This window comes from Acanthaster planci, linkage group LG07, assembly GCF_054643075.1.
Source record: "Acanthaster planci isolate LZ-2023a linkage group LG07, COTS_SCS, whole genome shotgun sequence".
NCBI lineage: Eukaryota > Metazoa > Echinodermata > Asteroidea > Valvatida > Acanthasteridae > Acanthaster > Acanthaster planci.
Genome location: NC_141783.1, coordinates 14,053,231 through 14,078,351, shown reverse-complemented (window position 1 = coordinate 14,078,351; position 25,121 = coordinate 14,053,231). Strand labels below are relative to the sequence as shown.

At 41.2% G+C, this 25,121-nt stretch overlaps 2 protein-coding genes across 5 annotated transcripts; one reads left to right on the top strand and one right to left on the bottom strand.

Annotated features, from left to right (window-relative positions):
• Positions 1–198: 198 nt before the first annotated feature.
• On the top strand, positions 199–19,786 carry LOC110980921 (ubiquitin carboxyl-terminal hydrolase 22-like). The gene is made up of 13 exons (XM_022237996.2): positions 199–466; positions 1,928–2,060; positions 2,590–2,703; positions 4,893–5,003; positions 5,819–5,988; positions 10,571–10,718; positions 11,680–11,782; positions 12,049–12,182; positions 12,434–12,536; positions 13,335–13,461; positions 13,872–14,029; positions 14,729–14,878; positions 16,205–19,786. Exons 1-13 carry the CDS (start codon positions 347–349, stop codon positions 16,245–16,247), a joined length of 1,614 nt encoding a protein of 537 aa, XP_022093688.1. The 5' UTR covers positions 199–346; the 3' UTR covers positions 16,248–19,786.
• LOC110980923 (CMP-N-acetylneuraminate-poly-alpha-2,8-sialyltransferase-like) lies at positions 17,860–24,291 on the bottom strand. 4 transcript variants are annotated; one of them, XM_022237998.2, is made up of 4 exons: positions 24,040–24,291; positions 21,268–21,562; positions 20,310–20,915; positions 17,860–20,066 (listed from the first exon to the last, which is right to left on the bottom strand). In XM_022237998.2, the coding sequence occupies exons 2-4, from the start codon at positions 21,504–21,506 to the stop codon at positions 19,802–19,804; spliced, it is 1,110 nt and encodes a 369-aa protein (XP_022093690.2). In that variant the 5' UTR covers positions 21,507–21,562; positions 24,040–24,291; the 3' UTR covers positions 17,860–19,801. The 4 variants fall into 4 exon arrangements, with proteins under 4 accessions (XP_022093690.2, XP_022093689.2, XP_022093691.2 ...); XM_022237997.2 differs by having other exon boundaries at positions 21,268–21,602; positions 24,040–24,290; XM_022237999.2 differs by lacking the exon at positions 24,040–24,291 and adding an exon at positions 23,503–24,024.
• Between the last annotated feature and the right edge of the window lie 830 nt (positions 24,292–25,121).

Here is a 25,121-nt window from a genome sequence, read left to right as displayed (position 1 = left end):
CCTGCTCAAAACCAATACAGTACAATGGTGAATACAGTTAAAGTGAGCACCAGTCTGAAAGAATTTCTGAATGGCTTCTCCCAACGTCTGAGGGCGCACTTTAAGATTTACGGTTGTCTTATCTCCGCCTCGAGGCGGCACCGGACTATTTTCGGCATGCTTCGAATGCATTTGTTGACAATCACTACTGTGCAACTTGCAAAGTACCCGTGTGTGTGAACATACCGCATTTGAACATTATACGGACGTACATGTACAGTGCGTGCGTGAATGTCATTCCCAACGCTGAAATTCCCGAGAATTGCCAGAAATATTGAGTGCAAAAAACGCGTGTTTACGGCCCACCATGAGCCTGTCTGGGTGCCCGCACGTGGCTAACTTTAAGGCTGTGAACGGATCGACACCGTACCGGTTAATTCTGTCTTATTTCGTGTCGTGTAGCACTCAAGCAGCAGTTAAAAGAAAGGTAGGGGTCGTCGGGGGATTGTTGTCCGGTACACTGAGCTGAGGCGAAGCTCTAACTGTAGCCCTCAGCTGAGTAGTCTCGCCTGTGACCACGAGCTTGTCAATCCTGGTGTATACCTAAACTGTATTACAAAGGATTCTTTACACATTATTTTCGAACTTGTATGCGTTTAGGGGCATATTAAACGGAAAATTAATTCTTGCTTTCGCCTTTAACTTTCAGGGTCCATGTCCTACTTACGTTCGTTTCATTGCACAGTGTGTGTTTCCGTGTGGGGGTTGGGTGACCTTGATTTCGAGTTATTGTTTCGATTGTGCGTGCAACAGGAACAAAGGATTTCATTGCAGATTTGGGACACAAATTTGCAGTTTTTGTAATGGCAAGGATGAAGTTTCTGTGTGCTGAAAGAGTTGACTTTGTTGAGTTTCCTCCCTCAGTGCCTTGTTTCAAAAGCATATATCATTGGTCATTTGGTGGTAGGCTGTTTCCATTTTTCAATTTATTTTCTAACTGTTAATGAAGAAGTAAATGCAAAGTTGATAACCTTGAATTTAACTGTTCAAATGGAAAATATATGCAGAATGGACTTTTTGTAAATTAAAGCTGATAAAATATTGATTTACTTTCTGTGGATCGAAATACTCATTTAATTTTATTCATAATCCTTTCCAGACACTTTCTATGACAGCATTGAGTTTTGGAACGGTGAAACCTGTTTTGAAATATTTCCTTTTTCTCTTCTTGTTGGAGTTGATTCCAGATCACTCAAAGGGGTTTTTCATTCGTAAACAATCCCACCAAAAAGGTTGTCTTTTATAGAGGTCTTCTTTCGATCATTCAGATAAACTATCCTGCATCGAGTCTGGCAAAATGAAGGAGATTTAGTTCTCAAAGAACCCTTCCCCATACACACAAACACTCTCTTTCTCAGCTGCCAAGTATTTGAAAGTCTGTCCTGTTCTGTATTTAGGAGGGTTATGAAAGTTGTCAGTTGATCTCATTTTTTAAAAAGTAACCCCAGTCAAAGAGCAGCCTGTAGTTTAACTTTATCTCCTTGTTGAGCTCACTTGTGAGGTCCACGCACCTGTACATTCATTCCTTCTACCTGCGCCAACATTGATTGCCTACTGTGACCATCTCCGCCCCGTCCGCAGGTGTGCCTCCTCACTTTGGTCAAAGCGAAGCAGTTGCAGTAAATTGCCCAGCTCAAGGGCACGTTGATCTTGATCTCCTTGTACAGAGAATTCTGTCGTGCCCATTAGCATGGTTGAGACGTCTGCATCAGCCCACCAGGCAGAAGGTCATGGGTTGCGACCTGCCCAGATGGCCTTTGAAATTTTTCAAAGTCTGAGCCTCCAGAGCTCACAAGATATCATGATACAGGCTGCTAATAGCCACAGAACCTAAGTGTTGTCAAACTGCCTGTTACATATATCTTTTTTTTTCCTTTTCTGCTCCCAGGCTCAGTCATGTCTATGTCACGTCTGTCGGCAATCAGACCTTAGACTCCACTCATGTCTCTACTGCGTTTTCTTCGGGTGCTACTCTGCAGGCCACATACACGACCATGCAAAGGCAACTAAACACAACCTCGGTAAAAATTTTTAAAAAGTCAAATTTTGGCATTGATTTACGCAAAGATTTCAGATAGGACTGACATTGAATCGACTTCCAGGTCTCAAAATCCCCAGGTTCCAAAGTAGGCATACAGCACACCTTACAATGCCTAGGATAGCCTGTGTGCAGCATCTACAGGAAAGAACATTGCCGGACTGAAGCAAAGAATTATGAGTTATGAAGTTTAAAATTATAGATTTTTATTCTCTCTCTCTCTGCGGCATTCTCTCACACAAACTGTCTGACAGAGTGTCGAAAGATCCATTGACACTCATTTTAATATTCTAGTGAAGTTGGAGAAATTTGTTCATCAATGTTTTTTGCTTCCAATTTTGTAATACTTAGTTACATTCACAGACGAGATAGATTTCCTACCAATATTGTGATCAATGTCTTGTTTTCATTTTGAAATAAAATTTTGACATATGCTTATAACAATTTTGTTACCCGTCCTTTATTATGATCTTGCAAACCACCCATTCTTTTTTTCGTTTTTTCTTTAAAAGCTGTTGATCTTACCTATGGTGCTGTTTACTGTTATTCCTGTGGTGACTATGTCTATGACCTGGAGTTTGAGGCCATTGCCAAAGAAGAAAGAACCAAAGCTGCCAAATTTGTAGGTAAGTCAAACCAAGATCAGAGAAGGATTGTTTCTCTTTGAAGAAGGGCAGAGGAGAGGCTGCGGAAAGACGTTAAGGAGTTCAAGCAATAGGATTGGAGATCACTGTCCATCCAAAGCAAGCAATCAGAAGCAGTCATTCCCAGACTAGCAGAGCTCTGGAAGGCCATCAACTGACTTGAGCTATATCTGGCGGGTGGCTTTTGCCAAGGGCCTGGCAGTCGTAACTGCCAGGAGGGCAGAGCAGTTTGGGCGCAAGGCTGACTGCTCGCTGGGTCTGTAGAACAAGAGGAAATTGAATGCAGAATCCAGGAAAGTCATACCAAAGTTTAGTGCCGTATGGCCACCAAATGATTCAGATTTCACCTCTAAGGTTCCTTTACAATTCTTAAAAAAAAAAAAAAAACTTTTTAAAGTGCTAAACGTATCGTCGTAATTCTTGGGGTATCATTTTTGTGAAAAGAATTCAATTTCACTGCAATTCCTTGAAACCATAAGTATATGTTGGGGGCCGGGGGGGGTGGGTAAACTGTAGGTAATGTAGGGTTTCTCTTATTCAATGCCTAATGAACGGACTAATTACCTGGTACATGTTTGCGTTAATAGCATCAGTGTGTGGAGTATTTCCCTTTATTTCATCACATATTTTTTTTAATTTTCCTGTAGATTTCCCTTGCATATTTGTTTACCTCTCATGAGATTTATGATTGGTAATAATTGTTCCTAAGTGCATTAGGCACAAAAGGGGAAACTCATTCTCTGGAGAACCAGTGTATATTTTGGACAACAGCTTCACTTTTTTTAGAACTGTGAAAATTGCGAATACTTTCAAATGTGTTTGTAGTCTCTGGAATTCCGAAAATCAGATCTTCCATTGCAAGTTAGGCGACCTTATTCAAGTATTTCAATCCAATTAGACTGGGATGGTCTCCAAGGAAAAGTGGATTATCCCTAATCCAGTTTTAAACTGTCTAATGTTGGCTCATGCAGAGAGAGGGGCATGTTGTAGCTGTTTATGTGTACAGTATGGCTGCCCAGATATGCCACAGCAGTCTAGGAAATTCAGAGCTCTCGTTGGGCAGTTCATGGTCTTGGACATACATTTCGGACGCTTCATCAGTGTGTGTTATTAGACTTGTATTCAAGAAGCAGATTTTCATTTTGATAACAGGCATCAGCTAGTTGGTACATTAATTTCAAAACCTACCCATCCAGCATTATTCCTCTTGTAGTGATGGACTCTAAAACTCCACAGTGTCAGAGACACTCAGAGGAAGTTAATTTCACTACTGTTTAATTCTGTGTGGTTGGGGAAGGTTAGGGTTAAAGGCCCCAAATGGTCACCCAAATTCCATGAGTTTAATTACTAAACTGGCTTTTTTCCACCCAAGCAACCCTTAACCACATTACATCTCCTTGACATACCCCATAAATGAAAGGTCTGTTTCCTTTTTAATTTGATTCCACATCATATGTTGCTTTGGTGCCTGTAGTTCTGATGATTTACCAAATTTTGCATTCCTAAGCCATGTCCATTTTTCTGTGGAATTGCCTCTAATTATTCTAATCAAAACATGCAATACAGGAAAATAGATTGGCACGTGTCCACAATCATTTACTTCTACATCAATTAACAGTTTCAAAAGGGGCATCTGAAATTTCTCTTAGGTTATGCTACCAGACTGCTGAATGTCAGTCGTTCCATCTACTCCATGTCTTTAAAATTGAAAATTCTTAAAAGTGAAATCATTTGGCTTCACTGTGAGGTGTAAAATTTACGAAGAAAAGTCCTCCTTAAAGCTTGAAATTGAGACCTCAAAGGTGAAAAATGGAAGACCTTCCATTTGCCTCCTGAAAATTTCACAGAGCTTTATCAGTTGCCACATGTTTTGTTTTGCACTTTCTTGTGCTGGAGGCCTCAGCCTGGAGCTACATTAGAATCTTTCATTCGCTCAGCGAAACCTTGCACGGGTCATGTATGTGTCAAATCATTGTTTACAGTAAATTTCATAGAAGGAAAGCTAGCCACAGATGGCAAGTGATTACAAGAGTCGGTTGGCCACAGTGAACAGGTGGCTTTATGAGAACATTCCAAATTATCAGGAGAAAAAGTGCATTGAGAAAAAAAGTCTCCCAGATTGAGACAGCCTCCAGAAAGTTATATTTGATGACTTTGGAAAAATCTTGCAGGTACCCCTTGTAGCGTGCACGCTTTTCTGTCTTGGGAGGTTACGGCGTCTGAAGCCCAACTACTACGACAGAATCCCCAGCGTAGGAAAATCACGGCCAATTCGACGATAGGTGAGAGTCTAAGCTTGATTTTTAGATTAGTTTCCTTTTAAGGTAGCCTACATGTACATGTACTGGTACATCTACCTAGACCTGTCAGACCACAATGAAATGTGGTCTGGCCATATGAAATGTGTCTGCCAATATTAATTAAAGGGCTTATGCAGTTTTTTGTAACTACATAGCTTATAAATGCACCTTAATGCAGTAACCTAAAATCAGTTTACCTTATTTTCAATTGTTTTTTCTGTTTTGAAAAGTTTACTTGTGTCATTGTAGTTTTTATGCTTATGAGAACTACCATATTCATTTGCAAAACTGTGATGTCATTCCAGGAAGAAAAGCTAAATGTTGTATTCATTTGTTTGCAAAAAAATGCTTGAATTCTGGACATTTTGACATTCTAAATTTCCATTTCATCGGTGAGTCGTTGCTGTGTAAGTACATTAAGCCAGTGAGTGACCTTTTCTGAGAAATATTTTCAATGACCAAATTTTGGGTTCTTCAATGTTTAATAGAAAAGCCTATGAACTGAGCAGTGTCTTCCCTAATTGCCATTGCAGCAACAGCGCCCTCTGTTTTCTGGAAAGACACAGACTATTTTCAGTGTTTAAAAAAGTGCAATTTTCAATACATTTACCCCCAAAAGAATGTTAAATAATTTTTTAACTTTGAAGACGAGTTTAAATTTGCACAAAAATTTGTCTCGGAGAACTTCATCAGAGGACCCTGTGATTACATTTCACGCGTTGATATCCACCACTTCAAGCAACCAACAAGTCTGTGCATCAGCCAAGTTGCAACTGCATTTTGCTTCATATCCACAGGTTTACGTGGGCTCATCAACCTAGGCAATACCTGTTTCATGAACTGTATCGTGCAGGCATTGACGCACACACCGCTCCTACGAGACTTCTTCCTAGCTGATAAACACAATTGTCAGATGGCATCCAGCGACCAGTGTCTAGTCTGTGAGATGTCTAGAGTGTTTCAAGAGGTGGGTTGCGGAACTTTGATCACAAGCTGTTTTTTTTTTTTTCTGATTCCCTGAAGCCTGAATGCTGAATGTATTTGTGGGTAATTTTAACCAGGCTGGTTTTGTCTGCAAGGCTCACGTTGATGTTGCTAAATTATGTTGCAGAAGATAAAGGTCGGCTGCTGCACTAAAGTTGGGCATTTAAAAATTAATCATAAGAGAAATGCAGTAAATCTTTAGAAAGAATGCCGACATTTATTTTACTGGAGCGGTTACACATTTCTTTTTATTGTTATGGTAACCTAAGGATTGATTTAGTTTTTTAATGTCAATTTTACTCTTGCTTAAAATTGATGATTGCCAACAATCAATTCTGTCCTTGCAGACGTACAGTCAACCCCTCCCCGCCCAGTTTTCACCAAAATGCAAAAATTGTTTCCAACTAAAGTGTCTTGCTTGCTCAGAGGACACAATTGCTATGATCCCTTGTTGGCTTGTTTTCAACCAACACAAGACACACTCTTCAACCACAAAAAAGTGTAAAAATCTTACTCTGAAACCTCTAGCACTCTTGCACAAGGCACATGTATACAGTACATGTATGGGTTTTTTCACAGAGTATTTTAAACTTGATCATGACCAACGTACTTCCTCCAAAATTCCAACACCCGATTTTAACTGATATTGATGATTCAGGATTGTATTACTCAGCTCCAGTTTCTTGACATTTGGCTTGGGATCCTCAAGTTTTTGTTAAAGTGTGTACATTTGTGGGTTACTGCACAGTGAGGGAAAGTTACAGGATGTCAAGGGTCTATCCAAATGACTTATTAATATTTATATTTGATTGGATGTGTTAATGTTTGTCGTTGGGGTGGTAGTGGCTTTTTTGGGGGGGAGCTTGGATGATATGGAGAAAACTCTTCAAGTGGATGTACGCAGCTTGTTATACTGGTATACATGTACTTTCAGTACAAACTCAGCTCTCAGACAAATCTGAACTTGATCAGACTTGTTAAGACTGAGAATAGAGTTCCGAAGTGTGACGTCACTGTGAACCAGAAAGTGCAGTGCAAACGAATGGAGTACGCGCCCGTGTTGGTTCACGCGCTGGTTCTCGTGCTAATGTCTTTTACACACTAATTATGCGTGTGACGTATTCACTTCGGTACTCTATGGCAAAATCTTGTATCGGTGTCTTCTAACTGACTATGTCGTGAATCTGACTTCCTCATACTCCCACTGAAAGTCAAGGGTCACAAACTTGCTTAGCATTTTTGGGTGTCACTGCTTGTGTTGCTGCCAACTCCCCTTTAGCAGAAAGCACTTGTGCCTTTTGGGTAAGCAAGACCTTGAAATATTTGTTAACTTCAGCCCAGACATTTAGAGTTCACCTGAACTGGTACACGGTGGTGGAGTCATCTATCAGTCTTTTACTTTTCACTTGAAGCCTGCGTGGTGTAATCCAACTCGGGCATAACTTTGATAAAGAGAGAAACAGACATTGTTCACTTCTCAATGTTCAGTTTTTATGGGTCATTTCTTTATATGAAAGGGAATGGAATACCAGCCACCACCAAAAAAGTCACATGTTTGTCAAATGCCTGCCTGTGAACTTCTTATCACTTCCTGATCTTTCCAGATGGGGGGGGTTTCAAGGTGAAATTTGAGATCGACTAAGTACCTTTTTATCAAAGGTTATGCTGGTGTCAATGAAGTCAAAATTATGATTGTTGTTGCCTGTTTTGAATTTTGAATCTTGCTCCAATCAGATCATCTGTTTTCAATTCTTTTTTACTTTGTTTAAAATTTAGTATTCTTATATTATGACTTCTAACCTGTAAAATTGTATGAAAATGTGATGAAATTAGTTTGACAGAAAGGTTAAACTGAAGCAATTGTGTGAATATCTATTCTTGGGGGACCCAGGATTTTTTTTTTTAATTTACGCTGGACTTATAATGCTCTATATCGGAGCTAATAGTTTAAGATTAGATGCATATAGTATCTTCATTTTTCCAGAAAGTAAGAAAAACAAATTGACAACCGGGGTGGGGTGGGGGTTCTCCCTTGGTTACGCTCAAAGATGCTGATGTGTGTCATATATTCACTTTTTCCAGATGGAGAGTTTTTGTCAAAGGATTAATAGTGGATGATTCTTGACAATTACCGTGCATAGAGCTATTGTCAGAAAAATTATCACATTTCTCAAAATATCTATTCAGTTCTAATGGTTACATGAGCAGTATTAACTTCAGTGCATAAGCATTTACCTGTAGGCTTTTGAGAGCTCTTTTAGTTTAAATAGGTCATAAGGTGCAGGTACTGTTCCTTTTGGGGGGGTGGTAAATATTTTAATCATTCGAAGAATCCAAGCTGCATTGCTCTTAATATGGACTTTTTGGCAAGTGAGACTGACTCTGTATAGCCAAGCATGTTACACTCGGCAGCTGCTTACATTGTTAGCAGAAATGCACATGAACTGAGTGCAGAAATTCCTGCAGGTTAAATTTCCCATCTGTCTAAGTATATTTCTGTCTTTTCCTCAAGATGGATAATTTGGTAGACTTACTGATGCGTTAACTGGGTATGACTCAGTACTCGCCACACCCCAAACTACATTATAGATGTCTCTTACTATTCCACAGGTTTTGTGCTTAATTTGTTCAAAGTAGAAATTACATTTACTGTTTTAAAAAACAAAAATAGGTAAACAAAACATAGACTGATGGTTCTCCTTCCATATCTGAGATTTCCAGGAATGCTGTATATTTTTGTTCAGATAGAAGATAAATTGTGGTTTTGCTTTAGAGACTACCAGGAATTGACTGTTTTTAAGCAGTACAGTCATATCCGCTTTAACCTTTATAGCCAATTTATTCTCAAATGGAAGACTTCTCCTGAACATCTCAATGCTTTGCATTGGGAACCGTTTTGTTTTTTAACAAATGTTATTTCCCCCATTTCCTCAACGCAACTTACACATATGCTGTGTATATTTCACAGTAACAGTGGAGCCTTGCCTTGGTGACCTGATTTTGTTTTTCTGTGTCAGGCATTTGTGCCTGTTTTCTAGTATCTACAATGTAGCGAGAGAAACGTATGCAGAATCTGTTTTGTAATAATCGGTGGGATATGTGGCTTCTCCTAATGAGCAAAAAAGACCTTCAGGGCTGGGTCTGTTGATTTCTTATTGAGCTGACAGTTTTCTGCTTTCAGAAAGATATGTGATGTTTGTTGGTTGTGAACTATCATTTCAGCCATCATGTGTACTGAAAGCTGTCCTGCTGATCTGAATAGCGCCCTCATTAGCAGACATACAAAGCAGACAGCAAGAATTCCATGCTCACTTCCAAGTTCTTTCAAATGATTCAAATGATTGTAACTTTCAGCCTGTGCATTCACTTACATTCTACAGTTTAGAATCCTTTATCTATCAAATTAATAGCCTTTAGTCAAGGCAGTTGCTACAGTATTAAAATGACTTTTTAAGTCTATGTACGACACAAATTGCACTTGAGCAAAGACTAGCATGCAGTACAATTGACAGCCAGTGTAATGACTGCCTTTACCAACTCATTTGTTGGGGGCTTATGTTTCTCTTGAGTTTCTGATACTGATTGTGTTAGCAAAAAAAATCAACAGACACAGTCTTGTTTTGAGCAAGATGGTGGATATACTCAATGGGGGCATGCTGGACCTATGACATTTGTGTGGATAATTAGTATTCTTAGAGAGGGCAGCCGGCCACTCTGAGTGGTCAGCGAAAAGAAATTTGCATACAGTCGGGGCAAAAAGGTTTCATACACTTGGTAGAAAAACAGTTGTCCTAAATTTTTCGCTGCTTGAAATAGTTTGGCCAACTTTTTCTTTACGAGGTCAGACAAAATGTGTCTGAACTTTATGTTCATAGTGTGTACTTCAAGTGAAAATACTTTTGAGACGTTTATTATGGTTTAGACTATTAATATCTCTGAAAAATCATTTTGTGAAAAAATTAAATCTTCCAACTTATTGTGGTTCAAAAACACTTCAGAAAGTGGTCCACATTGACTATGAGATGTGACCAAAAATACAGAAAGTGGCATTCAATATAAGGGTTTGGGTACGTAAAATTTAGATTTTTTTTTTTGTAAATATAAATATGAATCGTATATACATCTCTGGGTGTTTTTATTTGACGCATACACTATGTACATTAAGTAGAGACCCAGGTGGTAGGAATGAGTAAAGTTGTGAAATTTGAGAAGTGTTTTTGTTCTACCAGGTGTATATAAACTGTTGGCCCTGCTGTACATCATTTCCAATGTTGAATTATTCAGCATGAGTCCTCAGGCAAACAAATTAGTAAGAGCATTTGCAGCTAGCTGTGAACAAAACCCACTAGTCTTTGCATTTTTCTTGTATGCATTGAAATCATCGCCACGATCACCTTGGCTAAAGTCTAATTTAGGAGGGTACAGAAGTAACTTGTGCAGTGTAAGTTGACGCAGTGCAGTTGTGCTGAGCAAGAAGTCCCGTGTTCAGATTAGAAATGTTGATGGCATATTGCTTACTAACCCGTTAAATTCTTTTTTTTTCTTCTTTACGTTTGTGCTGACAGTTCTACTCAGGGTTACGTTCAGTGCACATTCCATACCGTCTCCTTCATCTTGTGTGGACTCACGCAAGACACTTAGCAGGTTATGAGCAGCAGGATGCACACGAGTTCTTCATTGCTGCACTAGATGTACTTCATAGGCATTGCAAAGGTGGGACTGCACTGTACATGTGTGTAATGAAATCCAATAAACGGAGCTGAAAGTTGGCTTTGCTTGCGTATGCCGTTTTGAGGGAAACAATGCCTTTTCAAAATTCTATTTAAAAATGATCACAGTGTTCTCGTGGTTGGCATTTTTAGAGACAAATCATCCATTTGATGCAAGAGGTAATATTTTTTTATCATTGCTTTTTAAAAATTCCACCCATAACATTCACACAAGGAGGATCTGAACGCTTTTCTGACGGAATCACGATTCCATAAATGATTTAATTGATGTACGGTGAAGTTACTCACATCAGCAAGCCCAGAGTCTGGCCGTAATATTTGGCAATGGGCCAATTCTGTACTTTGGGGATTCAGTGTATGGCCACACAGGTAGGAGAGACAATTGTGTTCGTGTACTGCTGTTCCCGAATGACCCCTGATGTGCTTTATTTTTAAACATGCCCTGTTGGAAATGGCTCATGGAAAGATGATGAGGCTGCTACAGACGTAGATTTTTGGTGTTGCAAAAATGAAATGTGTAAATAAAGCTGAGGCATGCGCATTACTACCACTGGTCGGCAAAGTTGCTTAAATCTATGACATAACAATACAGATTCCTATGCGCGCTCAACCATGAGCATATACACACCGTTTCTGCTCTGGTATAGTTTGGCATGAGTGCCAAACTTAAAGGCAAGGAATTGTTACTTTCCAATCTCGGGGTACCGAAAAACTTTCGAGTTTCAAGAAAGACGTGCTGAAATATCGGACAAAGGCCATGATACGGTTTTATTGACCTTCATCGCGCCAGGCTATGGTTGGAGCAGCTCTCCTACACTGCCGACGGTGATGACGGCTGCGCTTGCCATCCAGTGGTAGTAGCACGCATGCGCCTGTCTAATTTGCACATTTCATGGGAAAGGTCCATTGGTATTTCCTTCTTGTATCCTTGTGTTTATTTTTAGGCCACAATGGTGTCTCTGGCAACAATCCTCATCCTTGCAACTGCATCATTGACCAAATCTTCACGGGAGGGCTGCAGTCAGACGTAACCTGCCAGTCGTGCAAGTTAGTGTTCATTCTCTCCCCCAACCACCCCCCCCATCCCCAGAATCCCCACAAACAGGAAATTTGGAGTAAGCACAAGCACTTTGATAAAAGGGTGTCGGTTTGATTAGTCTTTTTATAGCTGTTTCTGGTTTTGGATGAAAAATTTCGTTTAAAGTCAAAACGGGGATGCTTGTGATTTCCACGAGCGCATCACCGTCGCCGTTGACAAATTTGTGAGCAGGCTCTTTCAGCATAAGATGCCATCGTTCTGATTGTTGTGACAGGGGTGTATCGACCACTGTCGACCCCTTCTGGGACATCTCCTTGGATCTGGGTCCCTCAGGTAGTCATTCGTCATCTTCTTCATCCTCTGCCCCGATTCCTAATGCTGACCTCTCAGTCGACAGCAACTCCTCAGGTGAGTAGGCACCAGAGATTTATTTGTCGATTTGGCTGAGTCCAAACCTTTCGCCAACCAATGGGTCATTGGTACAAACTTTGGTTGCCCATACGGACTGTAGGCAATAAGAGAATGGCCCATTAAAACTCAGTATCTAAGACGCAGTGCAACAGTACCTGCCAATAGGCCTCATATTGCTCTGCGGTAAGATTTGAATCAGTAACATCCAGAGCTTTTGATTTGACTTTTTGTTCCTCTGCCTTTCGCAGGTTCCAGTACTAGTAGCGGTAGTGTCAATAATGGAGACTCTGGTCTGTTGTCTCCGACGGGTTTTGAGGATGTCCCTACCTCACTAGATGACTGTCTGAGAAGGTAGTGTGTCTTTTCTCCAAGGAAGGATCTGAACACTCAGAACGTTTCGATTCTTGTTTAGAACGCTCCATCTGTGTCTTTGGCTTTGCCTCGAACTTGAGAATTAGTTTCAAACATTTATTGTCTGCCGACGAAGTGGAACTACTCAAACGCTAGCTTCATGTCAGATATTCCGATGCTACGGTGAGTTTGCATGGGGCTGCATTCAGTTGAAGGGTCTTTTCGCAGTGGTCTAATTGAACCACAAACAAGGGTGGACCCACGGATTTCAGAAAGGGGGGATGTAAACTTGGAGGGTCAGATGCGAGCATACACTGTGGAGCCACAGATCATTTAAAATGGAATCATTTAAGATTCATTGTCATGGAGGCAGTTAGTGGGGGGGGTTGCATGCTCACCCGGTGTGCCCCCCTCTCCCAAATCTGCCACTGACAATGCAAAAGACAGAGGCAAAAGCCAGATTTGGACACACACACCGCCGCCGGTCTTTTTCTCAGCATGTGTTAAGAGTAGGCACTTTTCCGTACTACACTTTTCAAGATTTCCTTTGAGGGGCCTTTAAACCTTCATGTACAGTGTTTGTATGCAAAAGTACCATTTTTCTTGATAGAACTGCTCCCTAAATCAAACAGAACATCAGTGACCAAAATCGTAGAGTTGGTATGTGTTATTTAAATGCACGCCAAATAAGCGTGAATTGTCCCAATGCTGACTATAATTGAGTAGCTTTCAACAGTTTCCTTTATCTAAATTGGATATTGCTTCAGTCCAAATAGATTTTCTCTTTTGTACCCACAGGTTCACAAGACCAGAACATCTAGGCACCAACTCAAAGATCAAATGTAGCCGTTGCCATAGTTACCAAGAGTCCACCAAACAGCTCACCATGAAAAAGCTTCCTCTTGTAGCATGCTTCCATCTTAAGGTACTGGCCAACTTATATCTGAAGCAGCACAATTAATAGTAATCATGCTTTGCTACAAGGCTGCATTATAACTTGGTACTCGTGTTGGAACATGTTCCTATTTAAGGTTAGTAAGGTGAAACTGAACTCGTAAGAAAAGATTATAGATATTAAAGTTTGAAATGAATCCATTTGAAACACCAGAGTTAAAAGCCATGTTTTCCGAAATTAACATTTTCATTATGTGACAGCTTTTCATAAATCTCAAATTTTCAAGTTAAGAATTAAAGAAACTAAGAAGAAAGAGGGTACTTTAGTCATTGCAGAAATTTACAAGGAATGTGCTCTTATTTTTTGTTTAAAAGTGAAACGATTGAACTCATGCTATATATGCATAAAGTGGCATTTTCTGCCGATCTGTTCATTTACAGAGATTTGAACACTCCAACCGATTCCGAAAGAAGATTTCCACCTTTATCGCCTTTCCCCATGAGCTGGACATGACGCCATACGTCTCCTCACATCGGCGAGCCAACGGCATTAAGAACCAGTCACACTCCAGTACCTTACTATCTACCTCAGAGAACAAGTGAGTCGACCAACCACACGTGCTCTGACAAAATTATTTGAGCATCAAAACTGCAAACATATTTTACACATACTCCCCTCCTGTTTATTGTCGTTCTTTTTTTTTTTCCGTCTGTGTTCTATGGATGGATTTTTAATCTTTGTGATTTTTTTTACGTATTGTCTTTATGATAGGTCAATCTGAAATACCCCTTTTACCATCCGTGTTTCCTGCATTGTATCTGGCCATTATAACACAGGCCATATCTGAATCATTAGTTACTGCTGGAAGTAACATACATGCAACAGCGGTATGATTTTCAAAGTCGGGGGGGGCAGTCGCTAGACCGTCAGGCATCAGCCATAAATAGGTCAATCCATTAACCCCCATCCAATCATAGGACCTGCAAAAAAGGGGTGGGCTTGAAACAGTGGGGGGCACTGGTCCCCTGCGTCTACCGCCAGTGCATTCATGTCTTTGAGAAGTGGCTCAAGCCACTAGACCATTGTCTTCCATAAGTGCCTGTGCTATTTGGAGCCACAGCCATAACGTTTGGACACAGCCATTCTCCTGTTTCTCTCTTCACGGTCTCCAGTTGTCCTTGTCCTTTTAACATTTACGGGGATGATTAGTGACTGTCGATGGATCGCTGGATTGTCAGACCTTCCTGAAAAAAAAAAATCTGCTGATCCTCTCTTCTCTTTTTGGGTCTCCCACCAGATACTCGCTGTTTGCCGTCGTCAACCACCACGGTACGATTGAGACGGGTCACTACACATGTTTTGTCCGACAGCACAAGGACCAGTGGTTCAAATGTGATGATGCCCTGATTACCAAATCCAGCGTGCAAGATGTACTACATAGTGAAGGGTGAGTAAGGATTACAAGAGTTAGAGATCAAACTTATGAAATCCTTTTTTTGCACAGCTTAGCCAATAAAAAGGTGCAGTCCATCATTTTTCTTTTTTGCATTGTTGTTTGTCTGAAGTAACAAAATAACCCAAAATCTAAAGAAGGGTGTCTAAAGAACAAACTTGGTGAAGGTGCAGCTCGGTGAGTTCTGTTTATTCCGAGAAAAACAGTATTGTAGGATTTTGATTTCGGATTGAGTTTTCTGCATCACGTTTTGAATTGTGCCTGAATTTGGTGTCTGGGACATGTTCTCACATTCATTTGAATGTAGCTACATGATGTCACTAAACTGACAAATTATAGTAACCACACACACATTTATGTCGTGTGAAAGCTTGCGCGCACTTCTAATGGTAATTTTCAAAATGTACGTCTTTTGTTGCATCTTTGGAAATGGCCTTCGTTCATTGTTTTCTTCAAAATGACAGCTTGCTAGAAGAATAATTTCACAGGGATTTTAGTGCTGTAACTTTAAACCAAATATGCTTTTCAACAATATTTTGGTCAGGTACCTTTTGGATAATTGCAAATGATGGACTGTTCCGTTAAATGTATCTATTTATTTATTCCATTTTAATTGTTTTCTCCTGGTAATGAACCAAGGGTTGCTCAAATGTACACGGGCCCTGTAGCCCAGGGAGAAGACAATGTAGAAATGTTCAGTTTCAGAGATGGGATGACAATTCTAGATTGATACGGCAGGGAAACCCATGAATTCAGGCAGGGACTGAAAGCCCAGTCGGCCTAGGTGGGATTCGAACTTGGGTCAACGAGATGGAAGGCGAGGAAAGTACCACAGCCCCATCAGAATCAGATTATTCTGGCTGGACGATTACAGGGTCTGGCTTGTGTTTCCATTGACTCTAGGTAGCAGTTGTACAATAATGTACATAGATAATGCCGTGGTGCGTACGCACAAGAGCCTTTAGTGCATGGCACATCTCATCTGTGCATAAAAGTATGCATGACCAGATTTCATCTGGATGTGCACAAATACACGGCATCCAATCGTTGGTGCTGAGAATAAGTGGCAGTTTCATTCCGGTTTCTGTCGTGTCTCTTTTGTCGCTGTTGAGGGAACATTTTGCTTTGAGTCCATAATTGAGGCTGAAGTCTGAGCGGAAGTTCGAGTCCCATCAGGGGACACACTGCAAGTGTCCATAGGCAAGGCACTTTACCTTATATTTGTTTCACTGCATCCAAAGTGCCAGTTGTAGTATAGATAATAACATTATATTACTTGCAGATAAGCTGCTGCTATCATTTGTGTCCCTGTCATTTCAGGTATTTACTGTTTTACCACAAGCGCATCTTAGAGTACGAATGACGTTTGATGGACAGTTATACCAGCTTGTTCCAAAGTACCAACAAGTCAGTGCAACTGAAATTCTTCACCTCTAGCATAGAAGAGGCCACCCAGGGGCTGGTTACTGTTTAATATTAGTGTGGTTCTCAATGCCAACTATATGCCTATTCCATATTTACCGCCCATAGGTGCCGTACTCAGTAACACACAGACCTTTCTTCTATTTGTGCTTGCCACTCAAGCTTTGGTACGTAAAAATATGCATTAGCATTTATTATTCCCAACCCTCTGTTAATTCCGCCATGGTCTGCAATTGCCAGCCAAACAAAAAGGTTTTCTATACTTAGTATGGTTTCCCAATACCTACAATTTATCGAGACCCGTAGTTGCCATGTTGTATTCTGTTACATTGCTGTGTGCTCTATCTCAAGCATGTAGGTGGCCATGTTGCTGTACACAGTTAGAACATTACATGTATTAGCTACCAAACTTTTGTGATCATATTTCCAGTGTATTTTACCACAGGAAAATATGGCCAAGTAGACTACATTTGCTTCAAAAATTTCCATACCCCCTAAAAAAACAGTTTCAACGCAGTAAAAACAGGTGGTTTTAAGCACGTTTGCAAAGGCTTTCACGACTTGCACATTTGTGGTAATTCCAACCTTTTGTCTTATTTATGAGAGTTGGTTGATAGTCCCAGATATTCTGGAAATGCGCAGAGCAACCTGAAAGTATTAGTTTCTTCTCTTTGATGATGAAGAAGGGAAAAAAGGTAACAGTGACACCAGTGAAATGTGCAATTTGGCTCTTGCCAAATTTTTTTAAATTCAAACTAGGGTACACACCTTGCTATATTAACACAAAGGCAGGAGTCATTTCACCGCCTCCCTTTCAATGGTAGAAATTTCCACTTGAGTCCTGTGATAACCCTCAAAGAAATATGTTCCTCAAAACGTGCTGGGTTTAGCAAATTGTATCAACACTGCTAATCCCCGCCAAGTGTTCCCCTTGAGTGAGGGGCAGTGCTTTGGCTGGAAGAGGGCGAACAGTTCTGGGAAAGTGCATTATCTCATCAATGGTCTTTTTCTTGGTTTCTCTCACGTACACGGATGCAATTATACTCGTTTGATTACTTGAATATTATAATGTGTGTGATATCAACAGTCCTCTGCAGGGAAAAAGAAATACGTTGTAGCATTACAGAAGCTAGTGGCTTTTAAAAATACTACTATTAAGTAGCAGGTAATGAATATTATAATTTCCCGGCAGATTGTCGGAATTGTTATCGTGAATATGTAGAGAATTACCAAGTTTTCTTTAAACTTTTTTTTTTTGTATTTTCTAAGAAGGGCTAAGAATTGTCTGACCAAACCTCGCCGCTTTTTATCTCTGTCTCCCCCCCCCAAAAAAAATGCAACACTGGACATGTAGGTTAGTAGTGTTGCTTATGTATACTTCATTGTTGTTTCCACAACTGTAATGTAACAGAATCTGGAGGGTGCTTTGTGCCCTTTCATCAAGATCAATGCCCCTTTTACAACCCCAGCAAAGTAATCATATCCTCCCCTTCCTATTTGGGTGATTTCACTCACATTTCATGACGAGCGATGAATTCACTTCTGCAAAATACTCAAAATGGGTGATCCAGCACACAGACCCTTTTATTAACTCGGACATTCATATTGACAGTAAGCTGACAAAGCACGTTACTGAGGTACATTATAATCAAGTATATAAAACACTGGAAGCGGTCACAAATTTGTCTAAATTCTATATTTGGCAATTTGAAAATTCAAAATTGGCTTATGAAAAGATGGTCTCATCCATGGAACTGTTTTTCACTCTGGCTCGATGCAAGAAAATGCATTCTGTATAATGATTGTGCGTATTACCACTCCTAGGTTCAGAGCTGAAATCTTCTTCTGAACAAAAGTAAGTCAGTGACAATCATTTCTGTACACTGTTTTAAACTTATAAGCTACAATTTATCAGTCATTCTGCAGAAAAAAAAAGCAGAAATAAAATCTCATAATATAAACAAGCAGCACCGTGCCACAGTTGCATCAGCCCAACTACAGCACCCAAGATGGGATAGTCCCAACTACTGCTGGGACAGATTCTGTTGGTTGGGGGTGTACGATTCCATACTCATCAACTAATAACCAATAGAAGCTTGACTCAAGTCAACTTTGCACGCGTTTTGAGAGATTGTCCAGTTTTTTCTACATTCAACTTCATTAACCACCGTAGAATTCAAATTTCAAGTTTTTTCTCATGATTCTTGGAAGCAAATTTAAGCAGTTGTATTTCTTGGATGCACTGGGTATAAAAGCGTCGACTGCAGCCAATAGGCTGAAAATGTGCACAAATGTCAATGTGGTAACTAAGCTGCACTTTGTCACACACCATAAGCATAATATGGTCTTCCATTTCTTTGACAAAGGAATACATATAAATGCTGCTGTTTATATTGTGGCTTAATTGGGCAAGTTTTAAAAAATAACCAGACTCAAATACTAGATGACCCAGTGTGTAGAGCTGCCAAGTTGTTCCCAACGGAAGACAGAAAGCCAGTGAAAGGCAATGTGCCAGACATCAAGTTCTGTAGGCCGAAGTTTAGAGGAGCAGCAGATTTAGGTTTTTTTTTTTTCCTTCACTGCAAACATTTACAGGGGTTTTGGTGGCTCTGTGTAATTTGGGCCCAGACCATTGACTGGCACACAAATAATCAGTGTGTTGCCTTCATGGTTCAATTTTTGCATGGTTGGAGCTGAGACTGGTCGATTTTGTCATATGAGTGTCTTCATTTGTGGATTGTCAGACTTTCAACAGTGCCTCACAATATGGTTGTATCTTTGTCAAGTTGTGATGTTCGTCCAGCATTGAACCCCTATATTGGAATGAGTGATGGTACAGTACGTTGTTTGTTCATTTGAAAACGTAAATATATTGATCCTTTAGTGAAAAGTTGAGCAAATAGCACCAGTTTGAACAAATATGGCAACTGGATGGCCTCCAGTTTGGCAAAGTTTAGAACACAAGCGAATAACAACTTGCCATCCTACGATTCGGCACAGACATTTTGCCTCGTGGTTTTTTTTTTTTTGGGTCAAAGTTACGTGGCACATTGTCGCTGCAAGAAATGTGATGAATAGACTGATCCATTAACCCTTGCGTGTGCGTGTGTATGATACACGGCTGGAACATGTAGTGTGGCACTAGACAAGAGCACATGCAAAGTGCCCATGTGAGCAGTGGGCGGGGGCTTACTGGATCGGTCTAATTAATCTGTGCAGGATTCTTCCATGCTGTCAGTGTTCTTCACTTCCCCCAAATCACTTTCAGATGGAGACTGACAACCTCGTTCAAAATTTGGCACAGGATGTCTGTTTCCATTGGTATTATTATACTTAGACTGTGTAAGGTATCAGCACTGTGGTGTATGGTGTCACGATTTTATAAAACAAGTGTTACGGAAATATGCAAGGTGAAAGTGGAAACCTGTTAAGTTCAAATAAAAAGCAAGGTGAAAGAATGCCTTGAAGTTAGCGTCAAAAGCGTGCCAATGTTGTTCATGCACTGCAAGCTCTTGTCACCAGTCGCACTTCCCCCCTCGCATCCAGTTCCTTTAACTTCTGATACTCAAGTAAGAAGTTGTGAACTGTTCCATTGTAAGAAAACTCCACGACATCTTCATAGTAATGATGAGGTATTTTTCTTCCATCTTGATCCTCATGGAACGGGAAGAAGCCATACAGGGTGATGTTATCACAGAAGGTCCTAGCCACGGCGAAAATGTCGAAGCCAAGTGTCCCCGTACCTTTCAACGCCCACTCCCTGGTAGAGGGAAAAAAACAATGACATTTGTGTACTTCAGGTAGTGTCAGTGTAGGTTAAACGCAGTTTCTCTTTACTTTGGTCAACAGGGTAATGGCATTGAAATCAGTTAAGTTTTCTTTTTCAAGCCATTCATTTCCTTTCTCCATGGTAACATGTCTATAGTCGTCAGTTTGTAACTAACAGTCAGTTACCTCGCTGACCAACCTACAAACTGTATCAACTGATAAACTAACAACTTACTTCTCCACATGTATGGGCTTCCAACTGTATGCATAATGAATCTTTGTATGTTTGCTGGTGGACTTCAGATACTGCGTGACTAGACGAAACATTTCATCATACGGCTCCCGCAAAGTCTTCAGATACCACAATATTGTCTCATCCAGAGTCGATAGGTATCGCAAATATTGCCCCAAAAGGTCTAGTGTTTTATTGGTGGCATTGGGAGCTAGTCCGGCAGTGAAATTCATCAACGTCATGGTGTTGAATGCTGACAGGTTGGCCGTTCTGCCAACGTCTTTTTCATAGCCCTGTAACGGTGGCAGGTTAGAGCGGACAACGAAGTCGTGGGAGTCGATCTCTGCGCCGCATCCGCTGCCGACGAGGATGCCACCATTCCCCACGACAGCGCAACGCCTCTGCTGCTCGATCAGCCTCATGTCTGGAAAATGATCCTTCATGTAGCACCGCTCAGTGTTCAGTTTTTTGGTGAGAAATTTGGTTTCTCTCATTGCTGGGACTCGTACCGCAGGATACATACGGTTGTAGGTGTGCTCTTTTGCTGGGATTTCATCTCGATAGACGAAAACAGCCAAGTCAAGAGGGACGCAGGTGCCTCCTGATCGCCTACAGAAATGACACAGAATAATACGTTAACCTGTTAACTGTGAATGGGTCAGTGAAGAGAGATGACACAAAGATTACAAGGTTTTATTGAGGCAAACTGGTAAGTTTATTACCTCAGTTGATCAGTTTTTTATTGAAGTGAGATCAAATTTGGTCTACATCAACCCCAACAGAGCTTTTAGCTTCTTTTGTGTGGAATTATTTTCATGAGTACAATCAAGTGCCTCATCTCGCAGATGCTTGTAGCATCATGCCAATACCCAGGAGTCATTTCCCAAACCCTGACCTAAACAGTCAAAATGGATCGGCCAGTGTCCCCCCCAACAAAGGAAAAGAAAAATGAGCCACCTACTTGCTACAGACGGTGCTACACCTCAGCGTAGCCTTCGTCCATTTCTCCAGGCGGATGAATTTCCCTAATTTCTTGCTCTGAAACACACCGGCATTGTCCCTTGTCCTAGCCACCACACCTAGCTGCTGGAGTCGGTCATCACCGACATACATGAAATGTTGGATGGCCCACAGGGTTACCAGCGCCACCAAAAGAGACAGGCAAGAGACAAAGACGTAGAGCACTCGCAAGCACATCATTTAGAGACACTTTGAGATTGGGTAACCTCTGCAACTGGCTTTGCAAGAGAAGCTGACTGGAAAGCAAGCACGGGGAGAAGATGCGAAAGGAGGAAACTTGGGAAGAAATTAATAGTTGTAACTTTCTTCAGTTGTGACAAAGGAGATGAATACTTACTTGGAGCTGGACTTGATTAAAAACAGCATGGGAAAATGAAGCAAAATTATGAATAATTCCCTCACAAACTCACTGCTTTAGCTCGATGTACATGTATGTTGAAACGATGCTATTAATGTTTTTGAAATATCGTTCAAAGTGAGTTTCATAAATTCGATAGAAATTAAGATCAATCAGTGACATGTTATTGGGTGGGAAATGTGAATGGCTATAAAAACAGTTCCTGTTAACATGAAAACTATCTTTCTGTCATCATGTAGCATCATGTTCAGCATCTCACAACTCTCCCCAACCCCCTTACCCCAATCTCCCCCAACCCCCTTACCCCAATCTCCCCCAACCCCCTTACCCCAATCTTCCCCAACCCCCTTACCCCAATCTTCCCCAACTTCCTTACCCCAATCTTCCCCAATCCCCTTACCCCAATCTCCCCCAACCCCCTTACCCCAATCTTCCCCAACCCCCTTACCCCAATCTTCCCCAACCCCCTTACCCCAATCTTCCCCAACCCCCTTACCCCAATCTTCCCCAACCCCCTTACCCCAATCTCCCCAACCCCCTTACCCCAATCTTCCCCAACCCCCTTACCCCAATCTTCCCCAACCCCCTTACCCCAATCTCCCCCAACCCCCTTACCCCAACCCTCAAAAACCCTGCTCTCTTTCTGCACAATTAAACCTGCAGTTATTAAACATGAATTCATCATTACTTACTCGGCGAGTCCAAAAGTTTAGAACTTTCTTGTTCTATAGGTTATGGGTCATTCCATGAGGTTGGGGTGACGGTGTCCTTGTTACATGGGTAAGTTTTACAACCTGTCATGACCTGTAGAGTAGGTCATTTACTCTGTAAAAATAACACACACCTCTGTATTCAGCCTTGCAAGATGTATACCAATGTCAATTTGGAATCCACAGGCAGGGAAATAGCTGTTCACTTTTATGGAACCCATGTAACAATTGACACCATCACAAATTGTGCCCCAACCTCATGGAATGACCCTTATAAATACAAACAAGGTCCAAATACATACAGGTATGTTCAACACCTGCTTGGAAATAGTGAAGGCATGCTGTGAACAGACCAAATCACAACACCTGACAAGATCGCAGTGCCCTGCAGCCAAAATATTTCACTGCACACATATTGACAATAGAGTGAACCAATGTAGTACATCCAAATAGGGGACCAAACTAGATAAAGTTGATTGCCAAGTGTCTGATCAACTGGGTGGGATGTTTATGCCAAGGTCAGGGAGCAGCAGGGCTGATGTCCAGACACAAAAACAGACCCACTGGGCTGTTATCTGGTTTATTTGTTGAGTTATGAAAAGATCCTTGGAGTGACAGTTAAGTTTCCTAGTGGCATTACATAAATTTATACAAGTCTTGGTTTTACGTATGATTGTAACATAAAGACTAAGTTTTGGAAACTCCTTCCTGAGGTCAGGCATTACCACACAATACGCTAGATTAAAAATTTAAATGAACTGAAGGCTTCTGACCTCAGGAAGGAGTACGGCAAGGTTGGCAGATCTTTAAGTGGACATGGTCTCCAGTCATTTTCATTTAGGCCTATTTTGAGCTAACCCAGCAGCCTCGACAGGTTTGGTCGAGTCTCCACTTGCCCCCTAGGTCTAACTGTTTTAAACAGAACCGTCACCAGCTGTGTCCTAAGATCCAGCAGACATGGCAAAAATGGTCCAAGTTCTCCTGAGACACAAAAAAGCCACTATACAAATTATCATTAAATACAAATCTTGCACTTTATGTTGGAGGTAATGTTTAAACTGGGTGCAACAGCACAAGTGTCAATCAGATTTGCAGCACAATGTCTTACTTTATGGGTGAAGACACACAGACCTGTTTTACATACAAAGTGTGGACATTCCTTTGTTCTCCTTAATAAGGGAACCCGAGGAAAATGCTCCTTTCTCTCCAACGAGGATAACTCCATCGAGCTGGATTTTTGATCGTGGAAAGTTCCTCTTCATTTTGCTACGGATAACCTTGACCCCAAAATGCCTCTGAAACTGTTTTTCAGACAGGGGAAAGCAGTGTGTGGACGCGTGTGCGAGTCCACACAACGCCATCGCACCCTACATACGTGGACTTGTTTTGTCAGAGGTCCACATTAGCATGCCACGCCTGCACAACGCTACACGCTTACAATGTACATGTACGTGTACACACGCATAAATACGTGCGCACACCCAGACGTAACACCGTTGTAAAATGTTCATACACTGACATATACGTGTACAAGCAAACGTATCCCAGGTGGACTGCCGCACTACGTACGTTACGGAGGGAGTCCAGGAAATGGAAGGCAAAAATTGGCGAAAAACATTATAACTAAAATTTTCAACAATTCTACCTTTTCCAAGGAGACAATTTCACGTCTTTAACTCCTATGCGTCCTTATCTCCACAGCTGGCGGGATAAGAAATTCGGCTCATCACCACCAAAGTCAAAAACGGGAAAATATAGTCGGACGTAACATTAATTCTTGCCACTGTTGTGGACTGTTTTCAGCCGTTTTCCAGTGCAGTTCGTACAGTGTGCGCGCGCAACTATTCGGCGTACGAGATTCCGACCTGCGTACACGCACAGCGACACTTCATGTTCTGACTGCAACCAGCGAAACTGAAGTCTAACCGACTTCACTCGTTTCGAAAACGCTCACATAAAGCACGTAACGCGCAACGGCACAGTGGTTCTCACCCACGAGTACCATTGATCTCCGCTCCATGCCGAGTACACACAACATCGGGCCGGGGGCCGCCGGCGAGGCTGTGGCCTGCGTTGGTGACAGTTGGCTTAGTTACCTGCACGCAAGCCGAGTCTACAACGGCTAGTACGGGAAAGCTAAAATTTATGATGTGAACAAATCCTGGCCATTTTAGCATGTACTATGTGTTAACAGGTGGACTTAAAATAGACAAAAGATGTTCACAAAATTCGATTTAGTCAAGGGACTCGCGGTAGTTCCGTCTCGAGGAGAGAGGGTATTCAATCCAGCAAGGCTTTGTCACATTTCTGTTGCGAGCAATTTACTCATATCTGTTTGTCCCGTTTTAAAAGTTATACCGAATACCTTTTTAGAGATGGAGAACTTTTCCAAAACGTGCTGGCACAGATAAGTTTTTTTTTCTGTAAACTAGACTGGTTCAATAACGGCAAGTGATCTCTTGGGCCTGAGTGAATTCATAAGTGAAAAATCATTTTTTTTTTTAGATTGAGTATTTTGAAATTGCACATTGATGGGGATTCATCGCCCGATAACCAGGCAGAGCTCCAGCATGAGCATAAACGTCAACCTCCTAAGCCAACGAATTTAAAGACCACTGGCAAAACTGTTCGGCGACATTTCTTCACTGGTGAAAAACATTGACAAGAATATTGGAAGGCACTTATTATTACAGAGGACTCCAAATAACTACATATGAATTAGAGTTT